This window comes from Haliotis cracherodii, unplaced genomic scaffold (genome assembly GCF_022045235.1).
Source record: "Haliotis cracherodii isolate W230 unplaced genomic scaffold, xgHalCrac1.p SCAF_23, whole genome shotgun sequence".
Taxonomy (NCBI): domain Eukaryota; kingdom Metazoa; phylum Mollusca; class Gastropoda; order Lepetellida; family Haliotidae; genus Haliotis; species Haliotis cracherodii.
The window spans coordinates 8,992,871-9,010,404 of NW_027266279.1; the positions used below are offsets into that span (position 1 = coordinate 8,992,871).

The following is a 17,534-nucleotide window of genomic DNA, read 5'->3' on the forward strand; positions in this document are numbered from 1 at the left end:
TTCAACGCGCGATAGACGTTGTTTTCACAAGTCTTTTCCTTTGTAAGCGTGTATATATTACCGTAAATTTATAAAATGTGTAAATATTTCAGTCAATTTGACTGAAAAATTTGTCCAGAAAAACATCACAATAGATTATTATGTAGGATTAGAAGCCAAACGACATAGAAGTGTACTTTTCAACGTAAAAATTCAGTCTCTTGGTGATGCCATTAAACATAAAAATGTTTGGAATTCGTTATCATAATAATACAGATGAAAATGTTTTTCAGTCAATTTGTAAAATAACTGAATATTTAGGCGTTTAATAAATTTGAAAATGTTACACATTGTGACAGTAAAAAAATATACACACTATAAAAAAGCAATGCTCAGGTGAAATATTTACTTTGTGTTGCAAGTCAAAATAGTGTAAACGAAAATCACAAAATTACCAAGCAAGTGACTTATCAAAACTTCGTCACCATTACCGATGCTACCCACAAATTAAAGATACCTACATTTCCTTATTATCTCGATAACTGTATTTCATTTTGTTGATCAATGTGACCATACGCCCTTATTGCTACCCACAAAAGTGACTAATGCAATTACGAATGGCACAGCACAGGTCGCGAACTAGTCTAGATTTCTGCTATACATCCGGGTACTCACTGGGAAAAAACAATGACAAAGGCAATAACCAGTCTCGGGGAATTGCTTTAGATCAGTGCCCCTTTAAGGTCCAAAATATAACTATCATACACGAATCAAATACATCACCATCTTGTTTGATTCATATCAGCCACTTTAAAACATGGGTGTATACTTTCATTTGCCCGACAGTTTATATTGATAGGAGTGTTTATTAGAAAAAACAACAACATTGCTTTTATCATAAAATAATATTCTCAGTCTGTCTATTTTCTCTGTCCTTCCTCAAAGGAGGTTTCTCTCCAGGCGCCAGTGTACTGTGAGACTATATGACGGGATTGATCAGTCCCAGACAACCAACTCTGCAGTAAAATGATTAAAATCCCGCGGCTAAAATTAACCTTAAACAGCAAATTCTGCGGGGAAAAATAACCATGTCCCCCCCCACCCCCCATTTCATTTTTCGAAAACTCGGATCCAAATCCCGAACGAAATAATTCCTCAGACTATCATCATATCACAAACAGTTATCGTTGGATTTGACATTTTTGACATTAGATTATGCAAATAAATCGCCCGGTGTCACTGATATTCTTTTATTGTTATATATAAACATACCACAAGAAATATTAAAAGCGAAATTATTCCTTTCCAAATTCGATTATTTATGTTTTGTATGTTTGAATCGCATGTAAATGTTTGGGAATCATTCGAGTGTAAAATGCGATAGAAAAGCTAGAAAATAATGAAAACTAATATAGTGACTGATATAGTGATTTTTTCCCCCTGCAATTCTGCGATGAGTTACATTTACTGTAAATCTTTCCGTGAACAAGGAATCACAAAGTAAACATTATAAACACACGTATTTTTAGCGTTCACCCATGTCATGGTGTGATGTGAATAAACTTACACTATCGGTACGATGTAGTTTACAATTATAATTATATATTTATGCATTCATCGGCAAATTTAATAATAATAATAATAATAATAATAATAATAATAATAATAATCCCTGGACATTAGATTTACATGTTGTGGTATAATAAACTTGCAGCGTAATTACACAGGAACATGTTCCCGATACGACTAACACTCTCCAAAATACGACCCTCGGTTTTCACGTGCTGCACGCGGATGCTTCACACGTCAATCAAACGCAGACGACAACCGTATACTCTTGATTGCATATGTGCCAACAAACTGCTATTTAAATATCATTGTAGAAGATGTTTTCTTGTGGATTGAAGATACAGTGTTTGAACTTTCACCAGGAGATATTTTCAAGTCAAACGCAGACGGCAACTGCGAACTCCTAATTGCATATGTCACTATGTGTCAACAAACTGCCATTTACATTTCATTGGAGGAGATGTTTTCTTGTGGATTGAAGATACAGTGTTTGAACTTTCACCATGCAGTAGCGACAGTTTCATTTGGATTGGATATAATTTTGTGCGACAACATCTTCGTGGACTACGAAATGGCGACTGGTTCAGTGACTGGGTAATTGGCATCGGCGGAGAAAGGTAGGAAGTCACATTATTTTTTATTTTATTACAAAATGCCATTTCATACGAAGGGCTAACGCCTGTGTATGTTGGAGCACGAGGACCTGGTGTTTAATCTTTGAAATAGTTAGAGTGCTCTATCCTGTTTAAACCGTGTCCAACATTAACAGCACCTAAAATGCTTATTACTATTTCATTGTTTTGAAAAAGGTATTTGGAAAGAAATTTAGGAACTCAAAATGCTAAACGTGATGCACGTAAAATACCCCCACACACACACACACCCCACCCCCACCCCCCCCACCCCCACCCCCACCCCATCCCATACCACCCCACCACCCCACACACATCTCTCCCACTTTGCCGACTGGTTTATGAAATGCATGACCCTGGGCAAGTATACCATTCATTTTGGACAAATTTGAGCATATTCATCAATCGACCCGTGAAGATCAGGGGTAGAATAGGCTCGCATCTATCCCAATTACGTAGATCGATGCGCATGATGTCAATCACTGGATTGATTCGATTATTTACAGACCGCCGTCATATGGCTGGAATATTACCGAGTGCGGCGTTAAACAACAAACAAAACAAAAACACAAAACATCACACACACACACGCTCGCACACTTTGAAAAATACACTCTCAGCAGTACAGGTTTTTCATTCTGTACAGCTTCCCATTGGGTGATATACGCCAAAACGAAACAAAACTTAAACATATCCGCATACACTTGTTGCATTTTTTCAGGTGCAGTGGCTGCTTGGCTCTCTATTCAAACGGTTGGACAGACGAAACCAGTGAACTCGTCACTGCAGAGGCGTCGCCAAACAGCCTCGTAAATGTCATTGAAGAAGATGTTTCCTTGTGGATTGAAGATACTGTTTGAACTTTCACTAGGATATATTACAATTTGGATTGGACATAATTGTTATGGACACATTTTGTACGATTCCATAATTGAGGACTGTGACTAATGAAGAAAGACTGGACGATTGACATCGGCAAAGAAAGGTAGGAAATTACGTTATTGTTAGTGAATTACCAGATTTCACATTTCATACGACGGTCTTTTTTGCGGTTTTAGAAACCACATAGCACTCAGGGCTTAGAACTACAAATTAGTACTTAAAACTTGGCCAACTGTCCAACAGCAACAGTCTGATGGTTGGTGTTTTCGTTCCAACAGTTGTTGGTCGAATTTTCATGGTTTGAGATATATCCGATTTTCTTTATCAACTTGCTGCAAGTCATCCCTGGACCATCCCTGGACTATCCCTGGACCATCTCTGGACCATCTCTGGACCTTGGAAGTGGCTGTCATGCGCAACACACATTCTTTTCTACCTGGGTTAGAAAAGTCTTATAATATAGGGGTAGCCTAGTGGTTAAAGCGTTCCCTTATCACGCCGAAGGCCCGGGTTCGATTCCCAATATGGGTACAATGTATGAAGGCCATTTCTGGTGTCCCTGCCCTGATTTTGCTGGAATAGAGCAAAAGGCGGTGAAATATCTAACTCACTCACTCTAGAATATAGCAAGCACTTAGAGTTTTCTTTAAAACACTTTTGGTTATTTATAGACACCTTAGATAATAGCAAGCACTTATGTTATCCATGAAACCTTAGACCTTTGTAGTATCTGTCATGACTTGTTGAACTATTCCCCAGTTTGAACAGTACAGTGTCTCAACCATACGCTAATATTAATGTAGAACAGGTCAGTGCCTCACTACTTGCTAAACTATACGCTAATATTAATGTGGTACAGTACAGTGCCTCACGACTTGCTGAACCATACGCTGATATTAACGTGGTACAGTACAGTGCCTCACGACTTGTTGAGCTATTCGCTGCTATTGACGTGGTACAGTACAGTGCCTCACGACTTGCTGAACCTTTCGCTTATATTAATGTGGTACAGTACAGTGCCTCGCGACTATTCACCAGTAATTACTTGACAGGTGATATAGGTTCAGTACAGTTAGGTTATTCTTCAAATACCCTTAGAATATAGCAATCACTTAGGTTATTATTCAAATACCCTTAGAATATAGCAAGCACTTAGGTCAGTCTTCAAAACACCTTAGTTTATAGCAAGCGCTTAGTTTCGATACATCTTCACCAGATCATCAACGCAGAAGATTAAGGTAAGTCACATATTTACTTCAAATATCATTGATGTATTCTTTATTGCAGTTCATGTTAGTCCAGTAGCAAATACCCTCAAAACTCCATTAAACAGAAAAAAACAGACCATTTCAGCTCAATAGGCAGTTGCAAATATTGTAATTTAAACCACCTAAACCTATACCAACTGACAAGATTCGCGAGTACCATTTTCACGCGAGTATCTTTTTCACGCCAGTGCTTTTTCACGCAAGTACCTTTTCACGCGAGTACCTTTTTCACGCGAATTGCTTTTTGACGCGAGTACCTTTTTCACGCGAACAGTTTTTCACCCAAGTACCTTTTTCATGCGAGTACCTTTTTCACGCGAGTAGCTTTTCACGCGAGTACCTTTTTACGCGAGTACCTATTTTACGCGAGTACCTATTTTACGCGAGTACCTTTTTACGCGAGTACCTATTTTACGCGAGTACCTTTTTACGCGAGTACCTTTTTCACGCGATAACCTTTTTCATGCGAGTACCTTCACGTGAATTGCTTTTTGACGCGAGTAGCTTTTTACACGAGTACCTTTTCACGCGAACAGCTTTTCAGGCGAGTACCTTTTTAACGCGAATACCTTTTTCACGCTAGTACCTTTGTACGCGAGTACCTTCTTCACGCGAATTGCTTTTTCGCGGGAGAACCTTATCACACGAGTAGCTTTTTACGCGAGTACCTTTTCTAGTGAGTACCTTTTTACACGAATAGCTTTCTCGCGCGATTACTTTTTTAACGCGAGTACCCTTTTCACGCGAGTACCCTTTTCACGCGAACAGCTTTTCACGCGAGTACCTTTTTGATGCGAGTACCTTTTTGATGCGACTACCTTTTTCACGCGAGTACCTTCACACGAGTACCTTCACGCGAATTGCTTATTGACGCGAGTAGCTTTTCACGCGAGTACCTTTTATACGCTAGTACCTTTTTACGCGAATTGCTTTTTTCACGCGAATACCTTTTTCACGCGAGTACCTTCACGCGAATTGCTTTTTTCACGTGCGTATCTTCTCACGCGGGTACCTTTTTCACGCGAGTACCTTCACGTGAATTGCTTTTTGACGCGAGTAGCTTTTCACGCGAGTACCTTTTTCACGCTAGTACCTTTTGACGCGAGTACCTTCTTCACGCGAATTGCTTTTTCGCGCGAGAACCTTATCACATGAGTAGCTTTTTACGCAAGTACCTTTTCACGCAAGTACCTTTTCTATCGAATACCTTTTTACACGAATAGCTTTCTCGCGCGATTACTTTTTTCACGCGAGTACCCTTTTCAAGCGAGTACCTTTTCACGCGAACAGCTTTTCACGCGAGTACCTTTTTCACGCGAGTACCTTCACGCGAATTGCTTTTTGACGCGAGTAGCTTTTCACGCGGGTACCTTGTTACGCGAGTACCTTTTTACGCGAATTGCTTTTTCACGCGAGTACCTTTTCACGCGAACAGCTTTTTCACGCGAACAGCTTTTTCACGCGAGAACCTTATCACACGAGTAGCTTTTTACGCGAGTACCTTTTCACGCAAGTACCTTTTCTAGCGATAGCCTGTTATCGCCTGTTCACGCCAGTACCTTTTTCACGCGAATACCTTTTCACGCGAATACCTTTTCACGCCAGTAGCTTTTTCACGGGAGTACCTTTTCACGAGAGTATCTTTCATGCGAGTACCTTTTCAAGCAAGTACCTAGTCTAGCGGGTACCTTTTCACGCGAATAGGTTTTTCACGTGAATAGCTTTTCATGCGAATAGCTTTTCATGCGAGTACTTTTTTCACGCGAGTACCCTTTACACGCCAGTTCCCTTTTACGCCAGTAGCTTTTCAAGCGACAACCTTTTTCTAGCGAGTACTTTTTCACGCGAATAGCTTTCTACGCAAGTACCTTTTTACGCGAGTAGCTTTTCACGTGAGTACCTTTTCACGCCACTACCTTTTCACAGGAGTACTCATGAATCCATAGCTTGATCATTTAAAACACGTCAAAGAAGAAGATATTTGCTCTGGCGTCGACCCCTGTCATCTCGGTAAGCCACAGTTTTGCATGGATTTTATCAAAAATATCAATCATGTAGCAGACAGGTTTAAATGGTTTAAATAAATGCAATGTCGAATATCTAACTCGGAATAAAGATCAATTGATATCAGTAATATAGCTTTTGAAAACACATTTAATGTGTAACTTCTGCAAAAGAGAAATCTTGTATTCAAATTGTTTCTTCTTTCTACAGACATCACTTTCACAAAAGCGATGCACCTGAAGGAATACAATCATTTCAGCCTTGGAAGGATCACAAATGTGAGTTTCAAATACCATATTTATCTTATCACTTGAGTACTGTATTCTTCTTTACATAACTGAATTTGTAATTTACTTTTCATTGCTTACATACGAGGAAAAGTACACTGTATTATGTATAGTATGATTTTATTGCAGGACCTTCGGTGTGTTGATTGGGAGAAAGGCAATGCTATAGGTAAGGTCACACCAATTGATCTGAAATTCACAAACAATGGATTTAATGAACAGTAGTTATAAAGGGGCTATTAATATTCCAAAATGGGTGCTTTTGGGAACTTGCTGGCTTTTAAGGTTGTCTTGCCGCGCGGGTAACCCAGGTTCGATTTTCCTATAAGGGTAAATGATTAAGGCGCCTGGTGTGTGGTGAAATTCGCTCAAAAATTGCCCCAGCGGCCCCAAAAATACCTTTCAACGTACATTTCTATCTCCCTTGGCTGCGTTTATTTGACGTAAAGTTAAACCTTGTATCAACAAATGTTGAAATGGAGCAATATCATCAATAGCACAGAGCCTGCATTTGAAGTGCTCATTTGAAACGCAAGCAACAGTCAGTGAATTTCGGATATTACACTAGTTTCGACTACAATGCATGCGACTATAGTAGCTTAAGTTCACCCTGGAAAGTTGTAATGGTTAGACGTATGTCTGTGTTATTTCAATAGGGGAGCCTTGAATAGTAAGTCCTTGATGCAGCATCAAATATCCATCCTGGTCGTTGTAACCTTGAACAACGTATGCCATACACTAAAGCACAAACTAAAGTTGCTTCATAAAACATTCTTCTAAAAGCGTGTTGAACTATATTTGTAGAGCAGTCCATAGTGTTATTTATTGAAGATGTTTATTTAGTTGTCTTGCCGAACTATTCGCTCATATAAATGTGGTACAGTTGAGTGCCTCACAAATTATTCCACTATATCCTCGTATTAGTGTGGGGGGCACGGGTGGCCCAGTCGTCTAAGGCGCCGCGATTCTGAAACCTATGATTGTGGGTTCGAATCCCGGTTCACCCCGATTATGTTTCTAGGTTTGTCAGCACCATACCCGTGCTCGTGGGTTTCACCGAAGTGGTAAACGTCTGAGACCTGCATCACTTCGGGCTTTCCTCCCACATTAAGCTGACACGCCGCGATATAACTGGAACACTCACTCACTCATATTAATGTAGTGGAGTACTATGCCTGACGACTTGCTGGACTATACGCTGACATTAATGTAGTACAGTTCAGTGCTTCACAACTTGTTGAACTATTCGCTATTGAAGTGGCACAGTACATTGCCTCACTATTTGGGGAACTATTCGCTAATATTTATGTGGTACAGTACAGTGCCTCACGACTTGCTGAACTATAAGGTAATATATATGTGGTACAGTACAGTGCCTCATGACTTGCGGAACTATTCGCTGATACTAATGTGGTACAGTACAGTGCCACACGACTTGCCGAACTATACGCTGATATTAATGTGGTACAGTACAGTGCCACATGACTTGCCGAACTATATGCTGATATCAATGTGGCACAGTACAGTGCCTAGAGACTTGCTGAACTATTCGCTGATATCAATGTGGCACAGTACATGATATCAGTGTGGTACAGTGCCTCACGACTTGCGGAACTATTCGTTGATATTGATGTGGTACAGTACAGTGCCTCACGATTTGCTGAAATATACGCTGATATCAATGTGGCACAGTACAGTGCCTAGAGACTTGCGGAACTATTCGCTGATATCAGTGTGGCACAGTACAGTGCCTCACGACCTGCGGAACTATACACTGATATCAATTTGGTACAGAACAGTGCCTCACGACTTGCTGAACTATAAGGTAATATATATGTGGTACAGTACAGTGCCTCACGACTTGCTGAACTATAAGGTAATATATATGTGGTACAGTACAGTGCCTCATGACTTGCGGAACTATTCGCTGATATTAATGTGGTATAGTACAGTGCCTCATGACTTGCGGAACTATTCGCTGATATTAATGTGGTACAGTACAGTGCCTCATGACTTGCGGAACTATTCGCTAATATTAATGTGGTACAGTACAGTGCCTCACGATTTGCTGAACTATACGCTGGCATCAATTTGGTACAGTACAGTGCCTCACGACTTGCAGAACTATTCGCTGATATTAATGTGGTACAGTACAGTGGCTCATGACTTGCGGAACTATTCGCTAATATTAATGTGGTACAGTACAGTGCCTCACGACTTGCTGAACTATTCGCTGATATTAATGTGGCACAGTACAGTGCCTCATGACTTGCTGAACTATTCGCTGATATCAACTTGGCACAGGGCAGTGCCTCACGACTTGTGGAACTCTTCGGTAATATTAATGTGCTACAGTACAGTGCCTCATGATTTGCTAAACTATACGCTGAAATCAATTTGGTACAGTACAGTACAGTGCCTCACGACTTGCTGAACTATACGCTGGCATCAATTTGGTATAGTACAGTGCCTCACGACTTGCGGAACTATACCCCAATGTCAATATGGCACAGTACAGTGCCTCGAGACTTGCGGAACTATAGGCTGGCATCAATTTGGTACAGTACAGTGCCTCACGACTTGCGGAACTATACCCCAATGTCAATATGGCACAGTACACTGCCTCACGACTTGCTGAACTATACGCTGGCATCAATTTGGTACAGTACAGTGCCTCACGACTTGCGGAACTATACCCCAATGTCAATATGGCACAGTACAGTGCCTCACGACTTGCTGAACTATACGCTGGCATCAATTTGGTATAGTACAGTGCCTCACGACTTGCGGAACTATACCCCAATGTCAATATGGCACAGTACAGTGCCTCACGACTTGCTGAACTATACGCTGGCATCAGTTTGGTACAGTACAGTGCCTCACGACTTGCAGAACTATTCGCTGATATTAATGTGGTACAGTACAGTGGCTCATGACTTGCGGAACTATTCGCTAATATTAATGTGGCACAGTACAGTGCCTCATGACTTGCTGAACTATTCGCTGATATCAACTTGGCACAGGGCAGTGCCTCACGACTTGTGGAACTCTTCGGTAATATTAATGTGCTACAGTACAGTACAGTGCCTCACGACTTGCTGAACTATACGCTGGCATCAATTTGGTATAGTACAGTGCCTCACGACTTGCGGAACTATACCCCAATGTCAATATGGCACAGTACAGTGCCTCGAGACTTGCGGAACTATAGGCTGATATTAATGTGCTACGGTACAGTGCCTCACGACTTGCAGAACTATTCGCTGATACTAATTTTGTACAGTACATTGTTGCACGACTTGTTTTACTATACACTGATATCAATGTGGCACAGTACAGTGCCTCACGACCTGCGGAACTATACGCTGATATCAATTTGGCACAGAACAGTGCCTCACGACTTGCTGAACTATTCGCTGATATTAATGTGGTACAGTACAGTGTCTCACGACTTGCTGAACTATGAGGTAATATATATGTGGTACAGTACAGTGCCTCATGACTTGCGGAACTATTCGCTGATATTAATGTGGTACAGTACAGTGCCTCACGATTTGCTGAACTATACGCTGGCATCAATTTGGTACAGTACAGTGCCTCACGACTTGCAGAACTATTCGCTGATATCAATGTGGTACAGTACAGTGCCTCACGACTACTTGAACTATACCCCAATGTCAATGTGCTACGGCACAGTGCCTCGAGACTTGCGGAACTATAGGCTGATATTAATATGCTACGGTACAGTGCCTCACGACTTGCAAAACTATTCGCTGATACTAATTTTGGACAGTACAGTGTTGCACGACTTGTTTTACTATACACTGATATCAATGTGGCACAGTATAGTGCCTCACGACCTGCGGAACTATACACTGATATCAATGTGGTACAGTACAGTGCCTCACGTCTACTTGAAGTATACCCCAATGTCAATGTGGCACAGTACAGTGCCTCGAGACTTGCGGAACTATACACTGATATCAATGTGGCACAGTACAGTGCCTCACGACCTGCGGAACTATACACTGATATCAGTGTGGCACAGTACAGTGCCTCACGACCTGCGGAACTATACGCTGATATCAATTTGGTACAGAACAGTGCCTCACGACTTGCTGAACTATAAGATAATATATATGTGGTACAGTACAATGCCTCACGACTTGCTGAACTCTTCGCTGATATTATTGTGGTACAGTACAGTGCCTCATGACTTGCGGAACTATTCGCTAATATTAATGTGGTATAGTACAGTGCCTCATGACTTGCTGAACTATTCGCTGATGTTAATGTGGTACAGTACAGTGCCTCACGTCTACTTGAAGTATACTCCAATGTCAATGTGGCACAGTACAGTGCCTCGACACTTGCGGAACTATAGGCTGATATTAATGTGCTACGGTACATTGCCTCACGACTTGCAGAACTATTCGCTGATACTAATTTTGTACAGTACAGTGTTGCACGACTTGTTTAACTTTACACTGATATCAATGTGGCACAGTACAGTGCCTAGAGACTTGCGGAACTAATCGCTGATATTAATGTGGCACAGTACAGTGCCTCACGACCTGTTGAACTATTCGCTGATATCAATTTAGTACAGAACAGTGCCTCATGACTTGCTGAACTATTCGCTGATATTAATGTGGTATAGTACAGTGCCTCTTGACTTGCTGAACTATACGCTGGCATCAATTTGGTACAGTACAGTGCCTCGAGACTTGCGGAACTATTCGCTGATATCAATGTGGTACAGTACAGTGCCTCACGACTACTTGAACTATACCCCAATGTCAATGTGGCACAGTACAGTACCTCGAGACTTGCGGAACTTTTCGCTGATATTAATGTGGTATAGTACAGTGCCTCATGACTTGCTGAACTATTCGCTGATATTAATGTGGTACAGTACAGTGCCTCACGATTTGCTGAACTATACGCTGGTATCAATTTGGTACAGTACAGTGCCTCACGACTTGCTGAACTATTCGCTGAAATTAATGTGGTACAGTACAGTGGCTCATGACTTGCGGAACTATTCGCTAATATTAATGTGGTGCAGCACAGTGCCTCAAGACTTGCGGAACTATTCGCTGATATTAATGTGCCACGTTGTAGCGGTAGTAGTAGTAGCGTTAGTAGTAGTAGTACTACTGGTAGTGGTAGCAGAAGTAGTAGTGGTAGTTGTAGCGGTAAAAGTAGTGGTGATAGAAATGGTAGTTGTGGTAGTCGTAGTACTCAGTCATAGTCATAGTAGCGGTTGTCGTAGTAGTAGTAGTAGTATTGTTAGTAGCAGTGGTAGTAGCAGTAGTAGTAGTCATAGCAGTAGTAGTAAAGGTAGTAGTAGTCGTAGTAGTAGAGGTAGTAGTTGTAGTAGTAAAGGTAGTAGTAGTCGTAGTAGTAGTATGAAAGGTAGTAGTCGTAGTATTAGTAGTAGTATTAAAGGTAGTAGTCGTAGTAGTAGTGGTAGTCGTATTGGTAGTAGTAGAAGTAGTGGTAATAGTAGCTGTAGTAGTAGTAAAGGTGGTAGTAGAAAAGGTACTAGTAGTCGTAGTAGTAGTAGTCCTTGTAGTAGTTGTGGTAGTCATCATGGTAGTAGTAGTGGTAGTAACAGAAGTAGTGGTAATAGTAGCTGTAGTAGTAGTAGTAGCAAAAGTAGTAGCGGTAGTAGTAGAAGTGGTAGTAGTGGAAGTGGTAGTAGTGGTAGTAGTAAAGGGTAGTGGTAGTTGGAGTGGTAGCAGTAGTCATAGTGGTAGTAGTAGCTGTAGTAGTAACAAAAGTAGTAGCGGTAGTAGTAGTTGTAGTAGTGGTGGTGGTAGTGGTTGTAGTAGTAACGGTAGTGGTCGTGGTAGTAATAGTCATAGTAGTAGTGGTGGTAGTAGTAGTAGTGGCGGTAGTGCTAGTGGTAGCAGTCGTAGTATTAGTAGTAGTAGTACTCATAGTAGTAATGGTAGTGGTATTTGGAGTGGTAGCAGTAGTGGTAATAGTAGCTGTAGTAGTAGCGATAGTAGTAGTGGTTGTAGTAGTCGTGGTAGTAATAGTCATAGTAGTAGCAGTCATAGTAGTTGTAGTGGTGGTAGTAGTAGTGGTGGTAGTGGTAGCAGTCGTAGTATTAATAGTAGTAGTAGTCATATTAGTGGTGGTAGTGGTAGTAGTATTGATATTAGATATGGTAAAACATAGCTTAAAAGACAATCCATAATATTGAAAATGTCCATTGTACAATTCCAACTATACCATTAGCATGTGTTTATGACATAGGGATCATACCATGTGTTCACAAAAAAGGCGAGAGGTTCCTGTCACACCGTGGACACCCTAATACATCTAATACATAGTAAAACAAAGAGTAGATAAGACAAATAATTTATGTGGACATTTTATTGGGAATGGTACATGATTGAGAATGGTAACGACAAAACATGTACTTATCTGGGTTTCAAATATTGCTTAGGGAGCATCCATTTGATTTGTTGGAATCGAATAATAATTCTATTTCACGAAAATGCAGTTATTAAAACAATATTTACATTAACATTCACACAAACTATTTAATTTAGAACATTCGACGATTCAAACCTCATGGCGGAGACAAATAAATGGCAAAATAGGGTCATATTTGGTAACTGTAGTAATTGTGGCAACAACGACATCTCGAATTTTGTGTAGAGTGGGCGTCCGTTGTAAACAATGTCGTTTATATATGTGCAACATTCTGCATGGTGGCAGTGCAGCGTAACTATTGCCCAGTCAGGTCGGTCCTAACATAATCTATAATATAGTGATATAGAGAGTTTGGTTTTACGCAGCTTTTGGCAATAAATCAACAATATCACGGCGGGGGACATCAGTAAAGAGCTTCACACATTGTACCCATGTGGAGAATCGAACCCCGCCATCAACGAGCGAACACTATAACCACTCTTTAATCACGAGGCGGGTTCCATACAGGTTTCAATTTGGGACCATTTGATTGGCCATTTTCAAAATCGTAGTCCAAAACTCCAGCCAATCGCATCGCTTCCTCTGATTTGGCCACTTCCGGCATATAATTGACACAGTACATATGTTGGCCACTGTGGGACGGCGCCTTTACGCTTTCATCAATTTCGAGAGATTGTGATGGCCAGTGATTGGTCATCGACAGTTCCTTGTATGCCTTCTGCTTCAGCGCTATGTCTCTTGGGGCTGCCCAGATAGCAGGTGTCATGGAAACGAAGACCACGAAGCGCCATCTATCTGCATTTGGCCTGTTGAACACTGGCGGGACGTTGTCATGAATGAGCCTAGAGTCCCACAACACCATGCCACCCTTTGGTACTGCTACTTTCACTTCTTTGCATTTCCTTTTCCTGTACCAACTGACTTGATTAGTTGTCAATTTGTAGAATTCGCTCCTGAGGCTCTTTGCTCTGGCTGGTTTGTAATGATCGAAAAAAGCACTGTGGTACTTGTGCGAATCTTTCAGTACCCGGAAACAGAAGTCGTTTTCAGTAGATTCTTCTAAGTATAGCGCCCCCTGGTAACAGTGGAGGCCCTCACGTGACACCTTCTGGTCTACGTGGAACCAGTTCTGACCAGAATCGTACACCTTGTCAGTTTCTTCTGGGGGACGTGAGACAGCCACGCCATCAAAACTGGTCAGCAACTTGTCGGTCTTCCACAAGGAAGAAAACACTGGTTTCACCTTTAACCTGGCAGACCACGTGGCTTCAAAGTGACCAATCCGATATTGATATATAATAGAGCGTCGGTGATTTGGCCAATCGGGGGCTTCAAATTTTTCCAACCAACTTTTGTATTGGCTAATTAGTTGATCACATTCTGCTTGATCGATGACGTCATTTATGACGCAATAGCCATTGCTTTCAAGTTCATTTCTGGATAATTGGCTGAAAACACAAAAGAGAAAAACCGTTTCTTTTAATATAAATGAATACAACTTAATTACACAATTGTCTAACATAAAACGACAAATGAGCAATACAGTAAACTACGGTTATAACGAACTCAAGAGGACCACATTTTTTAGTTCGTAATAACCGTAGTTCGGTATGAGTATACATACAGCATATATGCAACAAATGCCCGGGTTCGTTATATCGGTCGGTTCGTTATAAGCGTGTTAGTTAAAAACGTAGTAACTGTATGTATTCAACTTAAATGTTTGTATAAGTTATGGCCAACCTTTTCCTAAAAGTCCCACTTTCCCCAAAAACTTTGCCTTTTAATATCATAAATCATTTTGAATTTTAAATAAATCAGGTTACAGCTGACTTGGAAATATCTGTCTTTATTAAGCTTTGATCCCAATTGTTTTTCAATTGCAGCTCAGTCAAATTTCTCCAACAAATCACTTTAAGTTTAATAACATCTCTTCCGACTGAGGAAAACACATGATCAATGTGGTACAACTTTCAATAAAAAAAAATCTGTGCCTAGCATACCTTAATAACAAAGTTATAAACAGTTCGGGTAGGACTTTCGGTTCGGAACAAACAAATAAGATTCCAAACTTTAAAAAAAGAAATACGGGGAACTGTTTCCTTAGCAGATTGAGACGGAGACCTTTTGAACATGTAAAGTGGATTCTTTTTAAGATTTCAGATGAGTAATTGCATGAATGTTATTTTACGCCTTATTTCAGCTATATCACGGCGAACTGTAAATAATTAATCCGTCAAACCAGAGGTTGATAAGATGAACAAACGATCCATGACGAAGGAATCGATAACAATCAGTCGGGACAGGGCAAAATTATGCCCGCTCCTCCTCTCAACCCTTACAATAACGATAACCTATACTGGGGACCTGGCCAGTCTCACACTCTTCACATGTGTTAGATTAAGTATCATAGGCATGGGGAGGTATAAAGGGATATAAACATCAACCTAAAATATCACAAAGTTGTTTCCAATTAAATCAGTGTTAAAAACGCTAATATATAATGGTCCGTGAGTATTGTAATCAAGCTTTTAGCAAAATGCGATATGGCTTCGAGCAAACTAAGAAATGCCTTCACATACTGCATCCATGTTAGGGATCGAACCCGGGATTTTGGTGTGATAGTATCCACCACCCCTATTCAGTGTTAGTAGGGCATACCCGAGGGTGAAGAAAAGACCTTTAAGCACAACAAAAAGAACTACAACTCGTACCAAATATTTTGAAGAGGTTATTTTTTTATCATTTTCTGAAAACAGTATAATACGTAAATGAAGACTGAGGAAGTCTACCACCGACATTACATCAGCAAGTATAGTTCAGTGGTTAAAGAGTGAGTATGGTTTAACGCCGATCTTCGTCGTGTCGAGCGAACGCTTTATCCACTCGGCTATCCGACTGCCCCCAAGTCCTTAAAGGTGGCCACTCGAAACGATGAGAGATGGCCACACTTAAATCAACTCTGTCCCTAAACAGTGAGAAGGGTTTTACGCCTATATTCTAGCAATATTCAACAAAGGTCTTCTGCGTAACGCCCCCAATTCATGAACAGGCTTCCAAATCACGATTCTGCTTGATAATATTCCAGCTGATGTGGGTAAGTATCTGTTCTCATCTAAAATGATCAATTAAAGGAATCACACACAAATTATAATGCAACGGTTGAACTAAAAGTAAAAAGTATTACGTACTGAGAAAATGTGAAGGTTTATGAGATCGATTTAAAAATCAAACTTTAGTGTGTGTATGTGGTGCTGCTTGTACTAGTCCGGACTGATGCCGATTTATAGTGCTAGCTCACTGAGATACCATGACGCAGTTTAACATGAATACCCCACCCAGACACAGTTTACTGACTCCGAGCCGACCAGTCCTTGTTTTAGCCCCTTAATGCCGAGCGCCAGACTGGATAACAAGTCTTTTAACGGTTTTAGGTATGACGCGGCCGAGGATCCATCCCCGGACCTCCCGGGCACTATCAGTGAGATCGCGGTATAACTAGCGTGTTGGAGTGTTTCTACATTTTCTTGAAAGTTTAACAAAAATAACCCAACGTATCAGTAAATTAACATAGTCTCATTTCCTATTGGATTGAGAAAACACAAACTCAAAATTTATTGTGAATATAGAATGCCATATAGAAAGTGGTCAAATGTTAGAAGTGTTAAATTTGGGATAACACTTTCTTTGTAAAGTACAGACTCCCGTTCAAAATTGATTGTTAATGTGAGTTATTTGTTTCAAAAGTTAAAACACATGAAAATAACAATTCAAACATATGCAAAATTACTTTTTACCGCTTGTATATGAGCAACACAGCTTACCTTATGGTAGCCCCTGAAGGGGCAGCTGACATAGCCATGGCTTGGTTCAAATAACCTCTGAGGGTGGTATAACTATTGTTCGCCTTCAATGAATATCTCTTCGTCCGATGGGTCTTTTATACCTTAAAACTGATTCCTATTGCGCAAACGCTTAAGATTGTCAGTCCTATCCATATGTACATGTTTAGGGCCAGCTAGACAATGTGACGCCGCCTGAACAAGTATATGTAACAGACCCCATGATATATGATCGTATTGTGAGTTGTGGTTATTGCGCCACAGCACGAAACGTGCTTGAGCGACGAAGATCTATATATAGATACACGGTATTCGATCGATAGCCGAGATGTTGTTACCCGCCTTCCGTGATCGGTGTTGTTGTTTGAGTGAGAGTGAGTGAATATGGTTTTACGCCGCTTTTAGCAATATTCCAGCAATATCACGGCGGGGGACACCAGAAATGGGCTTCACACATTGTACCCATGTCGGGAATGGAACCCCGGTCTTTGGCGTGACGAGCGAACGCTTTAACCACTAGGCTACCCGACCGCCCCAGAGTGAGAGTGTGAGTGAGTGAGTTAATAATGACATTTCGGAATCTTTTTGGTTGTTTTTCTCATTTAAATACGCCCGCCTTCT

General features: G+C 40.9%; 1 protein-coding gene across 1 annotated transcript; it reads right to left on the reverse strand.

Annotated features, from left to right (window-relative positions):
• Positions 1-13,167: 13,167 nt before the first annotated feature.
• Positions 13,168-16,964, reverse strand: LOC139471822 (uncharacterized). The gene is made up of 2 exons (XM_071254323.1): positions 16,896-16,964; positions 13,168-14,519 (listed from the first exon to the last, which is right to left on the reverse strand). Exons 1-2 carry the CDS (start codon positions 16,931-16,933, stop codon positions 13,553-13,555), a joined length of 1,005 nt encoding a protein of 334 aa, XP_071110424.1. The 5' UTR covers positions 16,934-16,964; the 3' UTR covers positions 13,168-13,552.
• Between the last annotated feature and the right edge of the window lie 570 nt (positions 16,965-17,534).

Excerpts from the sequence above, each read along its gene's own strand:
- LOC139471822 (XM_071254323.1), bottom strand. The coding sequence starts at position 16,933 with ATGGCTATGTCAGCTGCCCCTTCAGGGGCTACCATAAG. Across the intron at positions 14,520-16,895 it reads CCTTCAGGGGCTACCATAAG|CCAATTATCCAGAAATGAAC; the intron begins GTAAGCTGTGTT and ends TTGTGTTTTCAG.